This window comes from Danio rerio, chromosome 17, assembly GCF_049306965.1.
Source record: "Danio rerio strain Tuebingen ecotype United States chromosome 17, GRCz12tu, whole genome shotgun sequence".
NCBI lineage: Eukaryota > Metazoa > Chordata > Actinopteri > Cypriniformes > Danionidae > Danio > Danio rerio.
In genome coordinates, this window is record NC_133192.1 from 38,523,859 (window position 1) to 38,541,961 (window position 18,103).

The 18,103-nt window shown below is 35.4% G+C and overlaps 1 protein-coding gene across 7 annotated transcripts in view; it reads left to right on the forward strand.

Annotated features, from left to right (window-relative positions):
- Positions 1-18,103, forward strand: part of impg1b (interphotoreceptor matrix proteoglycan 1b) — a 55,223-nt gene that overhangs the window by 31,114 nt on the left and 6,006 nt on the right. For 3 of the 7 annotated variants that reach the window (XM_009293213.5, XM_682063.10, XM_073927795.1), the window contains 5 exons: positions 4,058-4,277; positions 6,832-7,042; positions 9,931-10,116; positions 10,247-10,430; positions 15,389-15,472. In XM_009293213.5, the coding sequence (XP_009291488.1) occupies positions 4,058-4,277; positions 6,832-7,042; positions 9,931-10,116; positions 10,247-10,430; positions 15,389-15,472 (885 nt within the window). Of the gene's footprint in view, positions 1-4,057; positions 4,278-6,831; positions 7,043-9,930; positions 10,117-10,246; positions 10,431-15,323; positions 15,473-18,103 lie in introns of all 7 variants that reach the window. The other 4 variants (XR_012393048.1, XR_012393049.1, XM_009293214.5 and 1 more) reach the window with 2 other exon arrangements.

Consider the following 18,103-nt stretch of genomic DNA (forward strand, 5'->3'; position numbering starts at 1 on the left):
GCATTTTGATTTACATATATATGTTCAAAATTGATAATCACAATTTATAGAACAGAACAGCACTGAAAGAGATCCCTATAAACCAGTAGATACAAGTGTAAGCATAATGCTAGAGCTAGTATTCAAGAATAGGGATATGCTACAACGCTAATGTGCTAATTTGTTCATTTATTAGCCTGTTTAGAAATGAGCTCTGCTGTATATATATTAGTTGATTCCTTCTGTCCTGTGATGGCAATCAAAGGTCATGACATGGCATCAGCTAGACAGTAACATTGATTGAGGCTGAGCTTTGAGTCACCGTGTGTCCTGCGGGGAAGAATAACACCTGCTCTGCCCTGGCTCTTGGCCGAGAGGTGAGAGGTTGATCATGACTGGCAGATCAGGTCTACCTCCTAATACAGATTACCTGCTGTTATAAAGAGGTGCGCTTACTTGCTGTAGTTAATACGACATCATCCTGAGACACACTTTCATTACACTTCTTGTTTTCACTAATAATAATAATAATAACATAACATAATAACGTAACAGATTCTAAAGGTTAAGAAGGGCCATAATATACATCAGATGGCTTTCTTGTTTCATTTGTCATTATGATGATGACAGTTTAAATTTATTTAAATTTAAAACTATATATTTTGAAAATATTTTTTAAGTCGTTTGATTCTTAAAGGGTTAGTTAAACCCAAAATTAAAATTCTGTCATTTATTCACCCTCATTTTGTTAAAACCCATAAGACTTTTGTTTATCTTCAGAACACAAATGAAGATATATTTAATGAAATCTGAGAATCTTCCTCCGCTGCATTGAGTGTTTTTTTTTTTCACTTTAAACTCTAAATGTTTGTAAAAACACCAAAATAATCTATAGAAGCTTTTGTTTGAATGTTTTACCCAAGTTCTCAAGAGATTGCAAAGATTTATTTTAAAAATGATGTAGATATACATACCTAATTTATATAAATTGTGTTTAAACTAAGTTAATGAATCACACTTTTGTCATTACTTGAGCATCTGGTAGATTCGCATCAGTTTTGTGAGACATAAGTTTGACCAGAGTGATAAAAAAAGGCTTAGAGGTGACATCCGGTGCACATTTTACCTGTTCAAGTTGATATGATTCTTTAAGATCTTAATGAAAATCTATAATTAAACTTTGGGTAAATCTTTTAATCGGTAATGTAATTAAAAACACACACATTTTACCCCATCAAGGGCATTAACATCTCAATCTACAGCAAGGCGCTTCTATTAATATCTTTTTAAATGCTAATGAGCTGCTGCTCACCCCACCCCTTTCAGAGGCTGCAGGATCACAAATGTGTTTTAGGGCGTACTCACACTATATCCGAACCGTGCCCAGGCCCATTTTTGGATTGTTTGAGAAGTGTGAGTGCTTCTAATTGGGCTAAGGCACAGTTCACTTGGCCGGCCCTGGCCCAGTTGGATGAGGTGTGCCAGAGCACGGTTCACTTGGGTTTTGGCGCGGTAAGCTTGTGTTTGAGTGCAAAATGCGCCTGAGCCCGAAACTGAAAGTGAGACATGACTTTTAAGGGACTGTTTCATATGGATTAATGAATCATTCTAACTGTTAAATGAACACAAACTGTCATAGTTTATTAAAGAAGCAAACCCCTCACTGCATGACAGCTGCACATTTGATTGTTTACGAGCGTCAAAAGTGGCTGATCTGTTCGCCGAAATATTTGACTGCATGTCACTGCATATCAAATGACTAAAGCGATATAACTAAAGAAATCTCCACTTTGCTGAGCGAAAGCATTTTCTGAGCAGTGCATCATCGATGACCTAAGCGTGCCCAGACCCAAATGTATGCGAGTGCGGGCCATCGGGGGACAAGCGTGCTTTGGCCTGGTTCAAGGCAACTGTACATAGTGTGAGTACGCCTTTAGTGTACCAATACATTCTTAAAGAGCTCAACCAGAGCAGCACACACAGTGCTTAACCTCAAGCTTCTGCTGACTTTTGTCACTTTGACTGACGTGAAGTATTTGAAAAGATTTCACAATATTATGACAAAAATGTGAGATGTGTGCTGCAGGATTTAACAAATGTTCAGTTGTACAGTTTCTTAGCCCTGCAAATTATCTGATTCTAAACACAAGTTAACCTATGAAGCTGACGAATTGTTTGATAAAAATAACCCCCAAAAAAACCTTTGTACTAGGGTTGTGACAATACTAAAATTTGGTACAGAAATTTTAAAAACATCCATTTTCCGCTAACATTTAAGCGCTGTAGCTTAAACATCGCTAATTTGCCATTGTGTTCACATGCTCAACAGAAATTACTGTGATTGGCCGTGAAGGTCATTGGATCACATCGCTGTTAACTGAGTGTAACCACAGATATAAGGACACAGGTGCATTTCAAAGTCATGTTGATCAGCTGTTTTTTCTATAAGCTGACATACGAGCGATCCACTCTTTAAAATCATGACTTTAATGCACTCCAGTGTCCCTGTATTTGTGATTACACTCAGTAAACAGTGATGAGTTCGATGAACTAATGACCTTTACGACCAATCATTTCTATTAAGCATGTGAACACAAGGGCAATTCAGCGCTCTTAAAGAACGTGCTCAATGGCAGACATGGGCTTTTAACATTTCAGTACCGAATCGGTACCAAATTCCAGTATCATGTCAACACTATTTTGTACGTAAAATTATCTACACCTTTCAAACAACTTGTAGGTAGAGCTACATAATTAAATGCAATCCTGTTGAGCTGATGAAGTTCAGCTTCAAATTGCCCAATGTTTTAAAGTAGTCAGACAAAAAAATAAACTAAAAAATGCACTCAGGCAAGATTTTCCCACTCCTTCGGGGATAGTGTCTTATATAAAACTTACATTTTGTAATTGGCACATGTAAAGAACAAGCTGGTTACATCTAAACTGGCACATAATTCAAACAAGCCAATTATGGTACATAAACACAGGGACCATTTATACAAAAAAAAGCTACAAATTTTAACTGTCTGAACTGGCAGCAGAAACCTAACTAAAACTGTACAAAAGGTAATTACTATATTAATAAGCTTACATTAAGTTGCCTTTTAAAGGATAAGGGCAAAGGAAGCCCTTAAACTAAGATAGTTTGGATGTCTTTTAGGAAAATGACAAAAGTCTTGCATTCAGTCAACCACAAAGCATTCTCAAAATGCACAGCAGAGCAAACATTAGAACAAATTTGTGTGTTTAAATAACAATATTCTATGCTATTATTAGTGAGTGAGACTGTTCACTGGTTACAGTCTTAATACTACAAAGCATTACATCTCCTTAGGAGATTTAAATTAATCTGCAGTCATTTTTTTAATCTCCTTATGAACAAAAGCCTTAGAGTTGGGGGTGAATAGGTGTTCAATAGGGGAATGGTAACATCTCAGATTTCATTAAAAATATCTTCATTTATGCTCCGAATACAGGTGTGGAACGACATGAGGATGAGTATATGACGACAGAATGTTCATTTGAGGCAACTTGACGCTTTGATTCCTCATTATCTATTCATTACTACATTAAAGATGAATACTATTTTCATATTAATTGACTCCATTAAGCAAGAAAATGTAGCGGCACAATGGAGTATAATTGGATAATATTTGACTTAAATCCGAGCGATTTGCGAAATGCTAATATCCTATGTGACTCTTCTATAGCGTCTTCCATCTTTTGTGTGACTGCTGCAATCAAACTCTTGAAATCTTGAGCGGAGATGAATGACTGAGCTGCTACGCCCTATTTCTCTCGAACAACTGTCTTTATCTCTAACCGGCCCTCCTCACGCAGAGTGAAATGAGCATCGAAAAGATTTAGCATATTGTAATAGGATGAGAGACACACACGCTGCCAAAATCGTTCAGTTTCGAGGAATTGAGGGGAATTGCTTCAGAATTGACAATCTCAAACGTTTTTTCATCTGAGTTGCGTTACGTTCATGCACAATTAACCAGTCTGCACAAGTCAGCAATGATGAAAGAGTCCAAACTCACTCGATTGACTTTAATCTCTACTTCCCCCCCCACAGCTTCTGCCGTATCTCCAGTCCAACCTGACCGGATTTAAAGAGTTGGAGATTCTGAACTTTAAGAATGGCAGTGTGGTTGTAAACAGCAAGATGACATTAAACAAACCGGTTCCATACAACGTTACTGAGACGGTGCAGTGTGTGCTTGAGGATTTCTGCAATGCGGCGTCTAAAAGACTGAACATGGAAATTGACTCCCAATCAGTGGATGTGGAGGCAGGTAAGGACTGTTTAGAAAAGAAATGTCAACATGTTCCTTTATAAGGATAGTTTGCCCCTCAAAACAGTAACATCCTGTCCTCATTCACTCACCCTCATATTGTACCAAGCCTGTATGACTTTCTGGAACACAAAGAGCTTAATTATTATTTTCAAAAAAGTTCAATTGGCTTTTTCATCTATTACAATAAAAGTCAATTGGGTCTAAAAGTTCTTCAAAACATATTTTCTGTTCCACAAAATCATACAGGTCATAAAAAAATGTTTAGAAGAAACCACCAACATTTTCTTTAAAAAAAAGGGGGGGGTTTTGATTATTTTTGATAGGAATAAAGGACCATATTATATCAAAACAAAGACTTAAGCTAAACAAAAAAGGCAATTTTAATCTATTGTTAATCTATGCTTTATTACACATTAAATATTTTAATCAATAATGCAATATTGACAAAAATCGGAAAAAAGCATTTCTTTACATAATATATTTATATTTAATTTAGCATTTTCAAGGTTAACTGAACATACACCAAGGACACATACAAAAACTGGACATTATTTTGCAGTTGTTCCCTTTATTCTATTTTATTTATGCGGTTAAAATGTCAAATTATCACAATAAAGACAAAAATGCCAAAAATAAAATCATGTATCATAAAATTTAGTGCTACACAAAATTGTTTAGCCTATATAGTCATTGTCCAAAATTACCCTTTCTTTGACCTCTGTAGGCTACATCATTTCTGGGAAGAGTGTGATATTTCAGTGGTTTTATTAAGGCTAGATGAAAACAAAATTATTTAAAAAAAGAAATGTACACTGCCGGTCAAAAGTTTGGGGTCAGTCCAATTTTAAATGTCTTAAAATAAGCTTATCCTGCTCAGCAAGGCTGCATTTATTTCATCAAAAATACAGTACAACTTGTAAAGATGAAGAATGTTATTGCACTATAAAATACCTGTTCAAAATTAGTTTAGAATCTAATAAAAAAAAAAATTCCAGTGATTTTAAAGACGAATTTTCAACTTCATTACTACAGTCTTCGGAGTGAAATGATCCTTCAGAAATCACTCTAATAATAGTAATAATAATAATATATTTAATTATTATTATTATTGTTGTTGTTATTATTATTATTATTATTATTATTATTAATTAAATTCATGTTTATTTCTACAGTGCTCTAACAAGTAGATTGTGTCAAAGCAGCTTAACAGATGATTATAGTAAATTGAAATTGCTTCAGTCCAGTTTTCAGAACTGGTGTTCAGTTCAGTGTGGGTTAATTTTCACTGCTGAGAGATCAAACATTGAAGAGCAAACCCATCGATGCACAGCTCTACAAGTCCCGAATCATGCGAGCCAGTTGCGACAGCAGCGAGGATCAAACTTCACCAATTTGCAAAAGTAACAGTAATAAAAGCAACAATGACTGGAGTAATAAATTAATTTAAATCTGCATACAATAAGAAAGCAGTTATTTGAAATGTTTATAAATATTTAACAATTTAACTTTTTTATATTTAATAAATGCCACCTTGATGAACAGAATATATATATATTTTTATTTATTTTATTTTTTTTACTGATCCCAAACTTTTGACTGGTATATGTATAACACTGTATATAACTGCATCCAGATTGCTGTGGCAGGACCTAATATATAAGAAAGTAAGCCGAACAAGAGTTGTATAACAAATAATTTTTTATAATTAAAATCTTATCCACACTTTTTTTGACCGTTTTATAGTTCAAACCCAGGAAACACAGAAGTTTCTTCAATCATTTAGGACATGTGCTAGGGCTTTTCTTACCGTAATATACCTAAAACGGATTTCTGTGAAACTTGTCAATGACAGAGCAGCATTGTCTTGCAGGGAATGAGTTATTATGGCATTTCATTGGTGAATTTGAAGTTTCTGTTAACACTACAGTATTTTAAAAGAAAACTGACCCGAAGTCATTAAAATCCAATGACCAAAGGTTAATTATTAGCAACATAATGACTATTTCTAGTGGCATGGTGGCTCAGAGGTTAGCATTGTCGCCTCACACCATGAAGGTCACTGGTTCAAGCCTCAACTGGGCCAGTTGGCATTTCTGTGTGGAGTTTGCATGTTCTCCCTGTGTTTGCATGGGTTTCCTCCGGGTGCTCCAGTTTCCCCCACAGTCCAAAGACATGCGGAATAGATGAATTGAGTAAACTAAATTGATCAGATTGCATGTGTGTGAAAGAGTGTGTATGGTTGTTTCCCAGCTGGAAGGGCATCCACGGTGTAAAACATGTTTTGGAAAAGTAGGCGGTTCCTTCTGCTGTGGCGACCCCTGATGAATAAAGAAACTAAGTCGAAGGAAAATGAATGAATGAATACAATTGTAGCATTAGCACATCCCACCAGTACTTTGAGCCCTAAAACTCTGCCAGTATGAAGAGTAATCAAAAGACTTCACATTACCGTAAAAGGATAAACCACACCTGTATTAAGTCTTTAAGCATGTGTTGATGCACCTGGCTGCTAGTATATAAAGCCAATTACGTGTCTCGTTGTCTAATCCAGCTGACCATGCGGACCCTTGTAAGTTTATGGCGTGTAATGAGTTCTCCCGCTGCGTGGTGAACACACTCACAGAAGAGGGCGAGTGTCTGTGCGACCCAGGCTACAGCACGGTGGACGGCGATCCCTGCACGAGCATCTGTGACCTGGAGCCGGAATACTGTCTGAATGGAGGACTGTGTGAAATTATACCAGGACACGGAGCGACCTGCAGGTGCGTCAACATTAGCTTCTAAAAAACTGCTGCTCTTTTTAGCAAAATTGTATCCTACAAATCTATTCACTCCAATGGAGATTGCAAAGATGTAGAAAAACTTAATTCACTTGAGGATAGTGTGTCCATCTGAAGAGTTCAGATGCAAAAAACCTCTAAGTGCCGTCTGAAATTTTCTTCTACAACAAGCATTTTTTTCAGTTTCCTAGAGTACGCGTAGGTTGTTTAATTTTACTGCTATGACATAGAATAGGTTATATGCATTGCCTTTAATGTGAACTAACTGAACATAAACACGGGAGGCTGAGAAAAATGCTCATTTTGGACACATTTCAGATGGCACTTTTTGCGTCTGAACTCTTCAACTGCAGAGTGATCAGATCAGAGGAGCTGTGGAAAAATTGTACCATACTGTAACAGCCTATCACTCAGAAAACAATGTTAAAGTTACACATGTCCTTTATTTACACCTAAAAGTTGCATTTAAGTGAACCTATCTATAGTAAGGGGTATTAAGACTGTAAATATAGTATAGTATTTATAGCACTTTAATGAATGCTACAGTGAACTGAAAACTAACAAATACTGTAGTATATCTTATTTATATTATTCTTATTATTATATATACACTATGATGTATTGTAGTATAATATACCTTATAGTTGTAGGAAACCACATTATTGGGTCATTTGATTATATTACGATAGTTGTTGTGTTAGTATAGCAATTATAGTTGAAACAACAAATTAATTGAAGTACTTTACTGTACTACATTATGGTTCAAAACACTATGGTATTTACAATAAAGTACTACAGTATTTTATCCTTGCGTTACGGATCACTGTAACCATAAGGTAATTGTTTACTAAAAATAAAAAAACAAGTTACAAATTTGTTACTTTTAAAATTACTGCACCAGTGTCATGCTGTTGTAAACCTAAAACGTTTTTTTTTTTCACTAAGGGGAAGCGACTACAAAAATGTACACTCACCGGCCACTTTATTAGGTACAACTGCTCGTTAACGCAAAATTCTAATCAGCCAATCACATGGCAGAAACCTGATGCATTTAGGCATGTAGACATGGTCAAGACAAACTGCTGTAGATCAAACTGAGCATCAAAATGGGGAAGTAGGGGAATTTAAGTGACTTTGAACATGGCATATTGTTAGTGTCAGATGGGCTGGTCTGAGTATTTCAGAAACGGCTGATCTACTGGAATTTTTAAACACAACCATCTCTAGGGTTAGGTCTGAAAAAGAGAAAATATCTAGTGAGCGGCAGTTCTGTGGATGCAAATTCCTTGTTGATGCCAGAGGTCAGAGGAGAAGGGCCAGACTGTCTCGAGGGGATAAAGAGGCAACAGTAACTCAACCACTCGTTACAACCTAGGTATGCAGAAGAGCATATCGGAATGCACAATACGCCCAACCTAAAGGAAGATGGGCTACAGCAGCAGAAGACCACACCGGGTGCCACTCCTGTCAGCTAAGATCAGGAAACTGAGGCTACAGTTCACACAGACTCACCAAAATTGGACAATAGAAGATTGAAAAAACATTGCCTGCTCTGATGAGTCTCCATTTCGGATTGTAGGGTCAGAATTTGGCATCAACAACATGAAAGCATGGACCCATCCTGTTTTCTATCAACAATTCAGGCTGGTGGTGGTGCTGTAATGGTGTGGGGGATATTTTCTTGGCACACTTTGGGCCCATTATTACCAACTGAGCATTGTGTCAACACCACAGCCTACCTGAGTATTGTTGCTGCCCATTTCCATCCCTTTATGACCACAGTGTACCCCTCTTCTGATGGCTACTTCCAGCAGGATAACATGCCATGTCAAAACGTGAATAATCTCAGACTGGTTTCCTTAACATGACACTGTAATCAAATGGCCTCCACAGTCACCAGATCTCAATCCAATAGAGCACCTTTGGGATGTGACAGAACGGGAGATTCGCATCATGGATGTGCAGCCTACAAATCTACAGCAACTGTCCAAAATCTAAGGAATATTTCCTGTACCTTACTGAATCTATGCCACAAAGGATTAAGGCAATTCTAAAAGGCAAAAGGGGTAGTAGTATGATGTACCTAATAAAGTGGCCAGTGAGTGCATTTCTATAATATAACGATAGTTTGCACTTTATACTGTACATGCAAATGGGTCGTTCTAAAAAAATGTAAATACAAACTGTATTACACTTTAAAAAGAATCGAAGACATCTAATTAAAACTTACAACCTGACAGTTTTTAAATTAAATTGTTTTAGCATATAAAATTTTGCAAATTTTCTGTTTTATTTACGTCAAAAATGTAACTTTTCAATAATGATAAACTCGCATAATAAAGAAAATGTTGCAACGTGTAAACCGCTGAACAAAATAATTATTAATAATAATTTATATTTTGACACTGGTTTTTATTATTTGACATGGGTTTATTAAAAAAAAAGGTCTATAGCAGAAGGTTGTTGGTTTGTCCATTATGTTACCATATTTACAATAAATATATCTCATAACATTTAGGTTTTATAGTTATATTTTGTTAATTTTCATCAAATTATTGGTTAATAATTTTTTAAAAATATTACACGAGCTGAAATCAAAACACTTTTGTCAGCTATATGCACACATAAATTAAATCTTATTCATGAACACAAATAATTACAGTAGATTGGCAGGATAATGTCTTGTATTTGGTGCACTTTGCTTATACAGTGACTTCAATAAACCATCATAATATTTTTCTGCATGACTTCTGCTATTAAACACTATTGTTTAACAAATGTTTAGAGATGGGTTGAACAAAACCATGCACAATCAATTAACAACCACTGTACTCACAACATGAATTCAAGTTTCTAATATGTTCTTTTAGATGTCCTGTAGGTAAATTCTGGCACTATCACGGAGAACGCTGCAGTGAATTGGTGTCTGTTCCAGTCGATCCTGTCCTGTTCGTAACCTGCCTGGTGGGAAGCCTCTCAGTAGTTTGTGCTGTGATAGGCATCTTGATTTTCATTAACAAGAAATGTATACGGACCAGAAAGAGCATGAGACTTGTGTAAGAAGGCTTTTCTTTCCCCCTTTCTCTCCACCAGTAGACATTTGCTTTTTGGTGACAGATTTGGATCTGCAGTGGTGACCCATTTTGAAGTTGTTGGTGTTAAGACCTGATCTCCTTTGCCTTATAGACGTCCACAATCTGCATTCCCCTTTGGTAATACTATGAGAGTAAATCCAGTTTTTGAGAATGACGATGGGGTCTTAACACATGTGTCGAGCATCCTCTGTCCCATGAGCTCTGACTCAGCCTCCTTACAACAATCAGGCCAAGGCACATTTCGCTCAATTGAAAGTTTACAACTCAGTATTGAGGTAAAGTGTACAGTCAAGGTGGTCTTCTTAAGGGTACACTATGTAACGTTTGGACATCTAGCGCTAAACTCCATGCATTTTGTTTTTGTTTAGAAGTCCTCTGAGGCTCTATGCAGATGACTGTGGTGTACCGATATAAGCCCTGAAATCATAACACAAATTGCTATCTAAGACTGGATGTTGCTTTTTAATGATCCTCCAAAGTTTTGAAGCTCAAGAAACATGCATAATGGAAAGGTCACAAACTAGGGCTGTTGATAAAAATAAAAAGAATATCTCAGTATTTTTGGAGACTTTTTTTATAGGAATCATTCAACAAAATTTAGCTGCGAGTATTTCCGTACTAGTCTGGGCTTGTTTAGGGTTGTGATACTAAAATATTACACTAAAAACACCTTAATGAGTCTTAATTAATTGAATTATTCATTCAATAAATTTGTGTAAGAAACAGCAGCATGTTTACAACAGTGATAAATATAATCACTTGAATATGCCAACACAACAAAACCACACAAAGAAAAACACTTAAAGACAAAAAAACTGCTTACACCATTACAGAGAGGCTGCCAGACTGAAACTCGTATATTACTAAAGAAACAATTGCGACGTCATCATTGATGATAAATAATTGTGCATGCTTATAGTTGCAAAACTATTTAGAGAGATAGACACATTAGGGGCTCTATTTTAACGATCTAAGTGCAAAGTCTAAAGAGCATAGCACAAAACCATTAAGGGCATGTCCAAATCCACAAAAAAATATGGTCTGCACCCTTGCGCATGGTCTAAGAGGGTTGCGTTTATTCTCTTAATGAGTTCTGGGTGTGTTTTAATCATAACGTGCATTAAACCTATCAGGGTCAAACCATGGTGCATTTGCTCTTTGGAGTTAAGTGGAAAAACTGAACTAGCTTCACTAGAGAGAAAACAGTTGAACAAGACATCTGTGTGAGGATAAATATTGAGCTTCCTCCATTCACCCTCTTTTTCCTTTACTCCTTTAATTTTGTGGAGTAAGGAAACAGTGGACTCACTCCACTGAAGACATCTATTAGCCTACATATTTAATTTTGTTTGTTAAGCGCAAAGATTTGTTTCAAAACAATTTCTACAGAAAATTCAGTTCTAATTTTCAGCAAACTAACTGTTGAACAATGAACAATAACAATGAAGTGTGGTCAAAAAAAAACTGTAGTTACATCTAAAAACATGTCCTATTCTTATGCCAAATTTGGTGATGCATACTCTCCATTACCCAACAGTTGGACAAATCTAAACGACAGGTGGACAAATCTATTAAGCAATGTAAGTGTTTCGACCTGCATAGGCAAATAGCTAACACACTCTTTGCTGGACTTAAGACCAGCTTTTAGTTGGTCAATGTTGCGGTCTATTTCAGTTTCCTTAAAATAGCAATGCGCCAACAATGCATCTTAACACACCTCCTTTTTAGACCAGCACACAAAGACAGAATGGTGCAACAGAGTGGTGCAAATTGATTTGCTCCTTACAAAACGTGGCACAAAACATGAAAATTACAGTTGCGTTGGTCTAAGAATAGCAACAAATTGTGTCATGAATGTCTTGCGCCTTATTGCGCCGAGTGTATAATAGGGCCCCAAGTGTCTAATCAATATAGTCTGTTCTTCAAAAAAAAAAAAAAAACTGCTCTACAGCAAATAGGTCTGGGTGATTAATCACATATTTCCTGAATATTTTGCCTGTAAAATCAGTTCTAGTAAATCTCCAACAAGCGCTTCCGCAGATTCGCAGTACATTGTCAATATTTATCAATTATTTTAATGTAAATTATTCAAAAATGTTGATTCAGGTTTTATTACAGACACTTTCCTTTTTGGCTTGAAAAATGGGATTTAAAAAAAAATTACAATGTTTTGCCAAATGGCTTTAAACTTTATGGTATGTGTACTATAATGAAGCAAGCATGTGAGAATAACCTGTACAAAATCTTAAGAAAAAATTAAGTGTGTCTTAATATAATCTTCCTGCAAAATCTTACACTTAATAGGCATAGAAATTCAGTCAAGAAGATAAAACATGGTTTAGAAGACAAACTTATGATGTACCCACTCATTATTTAATTAGTAATTGCAAACAAACAAAGTTACAAAGTGTACCTTTAATGATCTTTTTAAATCAGTCTCAAAACCGCTACTAACATCCACAATCTACCTATTTCTAATGAAATCATATTTATGTGCTTCGTTAGCGATTTTGTGAAGAGGATGGACTAACTTCTCCTGTTATGAAGAACTTTAGAAAATTCACATTCACATGTAGGCTTTGTTCAGACAAACTGCAAAACAATTTAAAAGTTTGGCTCATTAAATTTGATTGACATTTCAGATCCCTCTAATGTGTTCCTGTTAACATTCTTGTTCCTCTCACCAAAAATGTAGCTACCTCAAAAATAACTTGAGTACACAGATTTGAGGACTAAACTCTAGTAAATGTGTGCGCAGTGTGAACAAAGCCTACAGTTCGGCACTCAAACAAACAGCTGAAATGTCACCATATTGTTAACAATCCAGCCGATTAAAAATTTGGCGTTTGTAAGACTGTTGATGAGTTTGAAAATTGATTTAAACTGATTCTTACTGTATGCTTTCCAAGTCATTTATTTAAATGACAAAGTAAAAAAGTAACAAGATGAAACAATAATATAATTTTTTTAATAACTGTTTTCTATTTCAATTAAATATTCAAACAAAGTGATTTAACTTTTAGCATGCTTCATTAGAAAAAATTTTTATATGACAAGTTAGATCTCAAAAAACATGTTATTATCAATTTTGAAAACAACTGTTTTCTCAATCATTTTGTATACTACTAAAGAGCAACTGATAAAAACAAATTACGGCAATTGTATGGTGGCCGAGAGAGCTTAACATGCTGCAATTTAAGAAAACGCATCCAATTATGAAAAACAGCAGCAAAAATCTTCATCTGTTTGACCGCACATCTACTACTGCAAATCCTCACATTGCATACACTTTAATAAACGAGCTGCATTCTCACACAACGCAAACAAGTTTATAAAATGTGCTGCATTTCCTCACAACAAAAACTATTTATGAAAACACACTGCAATTTTTCACACTTGCAAAAAGAACAGAGCACAACATAAATGTTTCAAGGAGACCAAAAACTGTGTCTGATGCAGATGTGCCGTGACTGTTCAGTGAAGTTTTGGGTGATCTTTGAAAGGTGAGTTTTTTATTTTATTAGAGTTGTTTATTTTAACATCCTGATTCCATTGTCATTTGTATTTTATTAGCCTAAATCACCTTAACCTAAATAGCCAGGTCTCTTGAGTTTTAGGGTCCCCTTGAAACATTCTCATTGTGTTCGGCCCTATTTGAAAAAATGCAGCGCATTTTCATAAATTGTTTGTGTCGTGAGAAAAAGAAGTCAGAATTATAACTAGAAAGTCAGAAATGCCAACACTATCTCATAGCAATTCGTAACTTTAATTAAGTGGCTAATTCGTAAAAATTTGTACAATCTGATTCGCACGATTTAGTATGATTTGCTTATCTAGAAATGACAGTTGAGTTTAGGGGTAATGTCCTTTTTAAAAACTCGACCTGAATTTGCTACTAAACTGACAAAACGTAAAATAGTTACATTTCCTCGTGAGATCAGGTTCATATTTGCTAAATTCAACTTTTATTATAGCAAAAATGAGTGCATATTGTGTCTCTCTATGATTTTGTATCATGCAAATATAAGCAACAAAAGTAAGATGAGGTCACAATTACGATGCTCCGATCGATTGGCTGATATTCACATTTCATGACTCGATCGGCCCTCACTGATCTGGCTGATCTCATAAATGAATCACAAGTGTTTGTTTACTAGTTTACAAACCGGTATATACATCCACAGTGCTACAACATGTGAGTATTGTTTCCAAATTGCATTATCAGTAATTGTTCTTACTAGTTTTTTCTGTCTGTTTTATTTGTTATCTTTTTGTAAAGCTGCTTTTGACCATTACATGTACACAACATCCTTAATTTATTCTGTTGCTTGAGCCGAGATCTCATATTTAGAGCAAAAATGTGCTTATGCAATGGCAAAGTTATATAAAGCTTGATAATCGGTAGTAATATCGGCTGCAAAAACTCTGATCTGAGCATCCCCAACAATTATCTTATACTTATCAGGTACCTTATATACTAGTGGTATACTGTATATACAGTGGTTTCCATACAATTTCCAAAACCACAAATTCAAAATCAACAGGCCCCCCGAGGGATCATAATGATATAGTAACACACTTTACCAATGTCAGCCCATTATCTAATGGAAATGGTAAAGTGTGAACTACAAAGAGATAGCAATGACAGGCTATATTTACACAGAAGCTCTGCACAGGCCTGCCTTCAGAAAAAAAATAAAAAAATAAAAATGTTGCTTTTGGTGAATCAGCTGTTTGTTGAGCGTTTCCTTATCTAGAAGAAACTAAAGATGTCAGCAAAAATCCATGCATCGGTGTCCTCAGTGTTAACCTGATAGACTGTATTCATAATCAAATTGATTCAAAATAGCAATGCGATTGCATCTCTAAACAAGTTACAAGCACAATGTGTTGCAACAAACAAGCAAACAAAAATGTCAGCGATGTTATGAGACTTTCAAAACTTCAGGAATGAGGAATTAAGTGGATTCAGGAAAAAACGGACAGCATGCATGGCTTTTGCATCTCATTTAGACTAGCGCATCTGTAGTTGTCTAATCTGATGATATTATGAATAATAATCAGTCCTTTTTTTCCAGCAACAGATGTTTTGCTTTTCAATATTTTGACAGTCTGAATTATCGTACAGTGCCAAAATTTGTTTTTACCTTGCTTCTTTGTTTGTCAAGACTTGGCAAGTCTCCATGAAAAAAACTGCTTGAAGATTGATGAGAGTCTGTCATTCCTTTCCCAGATCCCCAGACAACTCTACACCAGAAGATCAGAAAAGTTAATGTCAGAAATGGTTGACTTCCATCAGTATATACCACATAATGAGGTAAGCTGGTGTAAAAACAAACAAATTTTGTGTTCACAGAGACCGTAAATAATCACGACATTTTCATTTATCACGTCAACATGATAAATGTTTGCCATCAAAATGCCAGCGACCAGACTGAAGAGGAAATAATATTATTAAACGAGATGTTTTTTTGGGGGGGAATGTTGCACCCTTCCTGCGGCACTCCACTATTTAGTTTCACTAAAGCGAGACACATTTTGAAGTTGGCCTTTCGATATAAAGCAACATTAGTTAATATAACTAAAGATGTCAGTTATATTAGTTAATATAACTAATGTTAAAAATTAAGATAGTAAAAAAAATCATCTAATGAAAAAGGTATGCAAGATACACTTGTTTTTATGCGTGTCTATAGATTTTAATTACGATCCATATTTTTTATTGGCTGTTTTTGTCAGCAAAACATATATTCAGAGTATTTTCATTATTGAACTTCTGTACCATAAGACAGTTAGACATCAGCGAAAAAACATGTATTTTCTTATCCTTGTTGAATGTTCTGCACTTTAGTGTTATTTAGGATATTTTTGTGTAATTTTGTATTATTTAAGCAGATGCACACCCCTACAAAATCATCCAATCAATGTTAAATCATGAATTATAAGTCATATTGTGATATATTACGCTTATATCGCAATATAGATTGCAGAAAAAGTTTATTTTTTCCAATATCATGCCGCCTTTTTATCTTGTTTTAATTTGATGTCAGCAATAAAAACAAATGCAATAAATAAAAAGCAACAATTACAAATAAAATTAATTAAAATAAATTGAATGATTTTTAATGCTAAAATGTAACTATTGCACAGTAAAAAAAATGTATACATCTATGATCAATTAGTCACGAAATGTTTTTATTTCATTGTAACTTATTAAACTAAGTTAATCATGTTCTAAGCAAATTTTTATATTTTAAACGTTACACAAGCCGTTTTAAGTCAGTTTAGTGTAACATAACTGCAATGGACTCACGGTTAATTTGATTAAGCATAAATCTTTAAGGCAACCAAGATTTTTTTATAGTGCAGTAATACTTTGTTGAGCAGCTCTTTAAATTAGTTTGCGGTTACAACAACAAAAAAAGACTTCTGTGGACATTTAAAGCAGTACAGTCCATTAAAATGTCTTACAATGAGAATAATTTTACAAAAACAAAGACTGTTTTGTCAAAATATTTTTTTTTCACCTGCACTAAACACTTTAGCAGCTTCATCAGCCCTTCCATAGACCACAACTTTTATTTAAACCCTGTAGACCCGCAGTGTATTGCCTCAAATAAATATTTATTTATGCCTATAACTTATCAATTGTCATGTAATGAAAAATTGAAAGCAGCCTTATTCGGTCTAGCAGGCTTAAATAGTTGGGTTTTGTTTATAACCATGAAGGATCACAAAAGTTCACGTAAGATGTTTATTTGCTGAAGTGTGTCTTAATATAATGCAATGATTTTTCCTGAACGTAATCCTCTTTCCTCATGTGAAATTGTTACATTAGTAATGTATTCTGAAGGATGTAAACAACCGGATATTCAAAAAGGTAGTATGAACTTGACGGCTATACAACATTTAGTCAATGGCTGTTTCTGAATCCACAAGCTGATTGAGCGGAGAAATGCATTTACAAAACCAATAATAACTTTCATGGCAGAGTCTGACAAATGCTTGATGACCTCATGAGTCGATACTTTATTCAGCACAGAAATGTTTCAATTATGCAGAAAGGTTTGATATTGATATTTACCGCAAAACCATATTCACAAATTCCTTGACGTGCGAATCTCACTGGTTTTCTGCTGAGGCTGCAATCCACCGTGGGAGATTATATTGAGATAGTCGAGCGCTTCCATAATCATGTTTTAAAATCGTATCACGCGCTACAGCGTTAATGATCATCTTCCTTCGAGCACCGCGCGCTTGTAGGAGGCCTTCATGTATTTACAAACGATCCTTATGAGGTTAACAAATCGACATATGAACCTACAGAGCTAGGTGCAGCATAATTCTTTCAAAAACCCAGAACTTCCGAATTTCTGAGCGTCATTAAACCAACATCCCCTTAAAGGGGAAGTACACACATGATTAATTAAATAAATATTTTCTTCTAAAGTTCCAAATCTGTATAATCATTTAGAGCAACTGAACTCGAACTTGTTTTCACAAACGGATTGATTGTGTCGATTGGAACATTTGAATTCACAGATGGGGGTGTCCCAAGTATTTTTGGCAAGAGTACACTTCTATTTGAAAGGTCATCCCTATTCACTAATCCAAAAATCGCACTTTTACCCGAATTAAACACACATGATCAAACTAATGGAGTCCCTCAGGCTTGTTTGTTACATTCAGGAAGGCAGCCTGAGTATGACACCCCTGAAGGGATAAAGGGTGAAGAGCCGGTGCCCTGTCCAGCAGATTTTAGCTCCAACTCCCCTCAACAAGGCCTAGTTGGAGCTTGATTTGCTGGCCCAGGTGTGTCTGATTGGGGTTGGAACTAAAGTTTCCAGGACACCCGTCTTAAACGATACAATCAAGGATATGTGTCTTTGTTGCACTTTTTGTCACCCTAAAGCATGGAACAAACTCTGGAACATGAGTATTTTGTGTT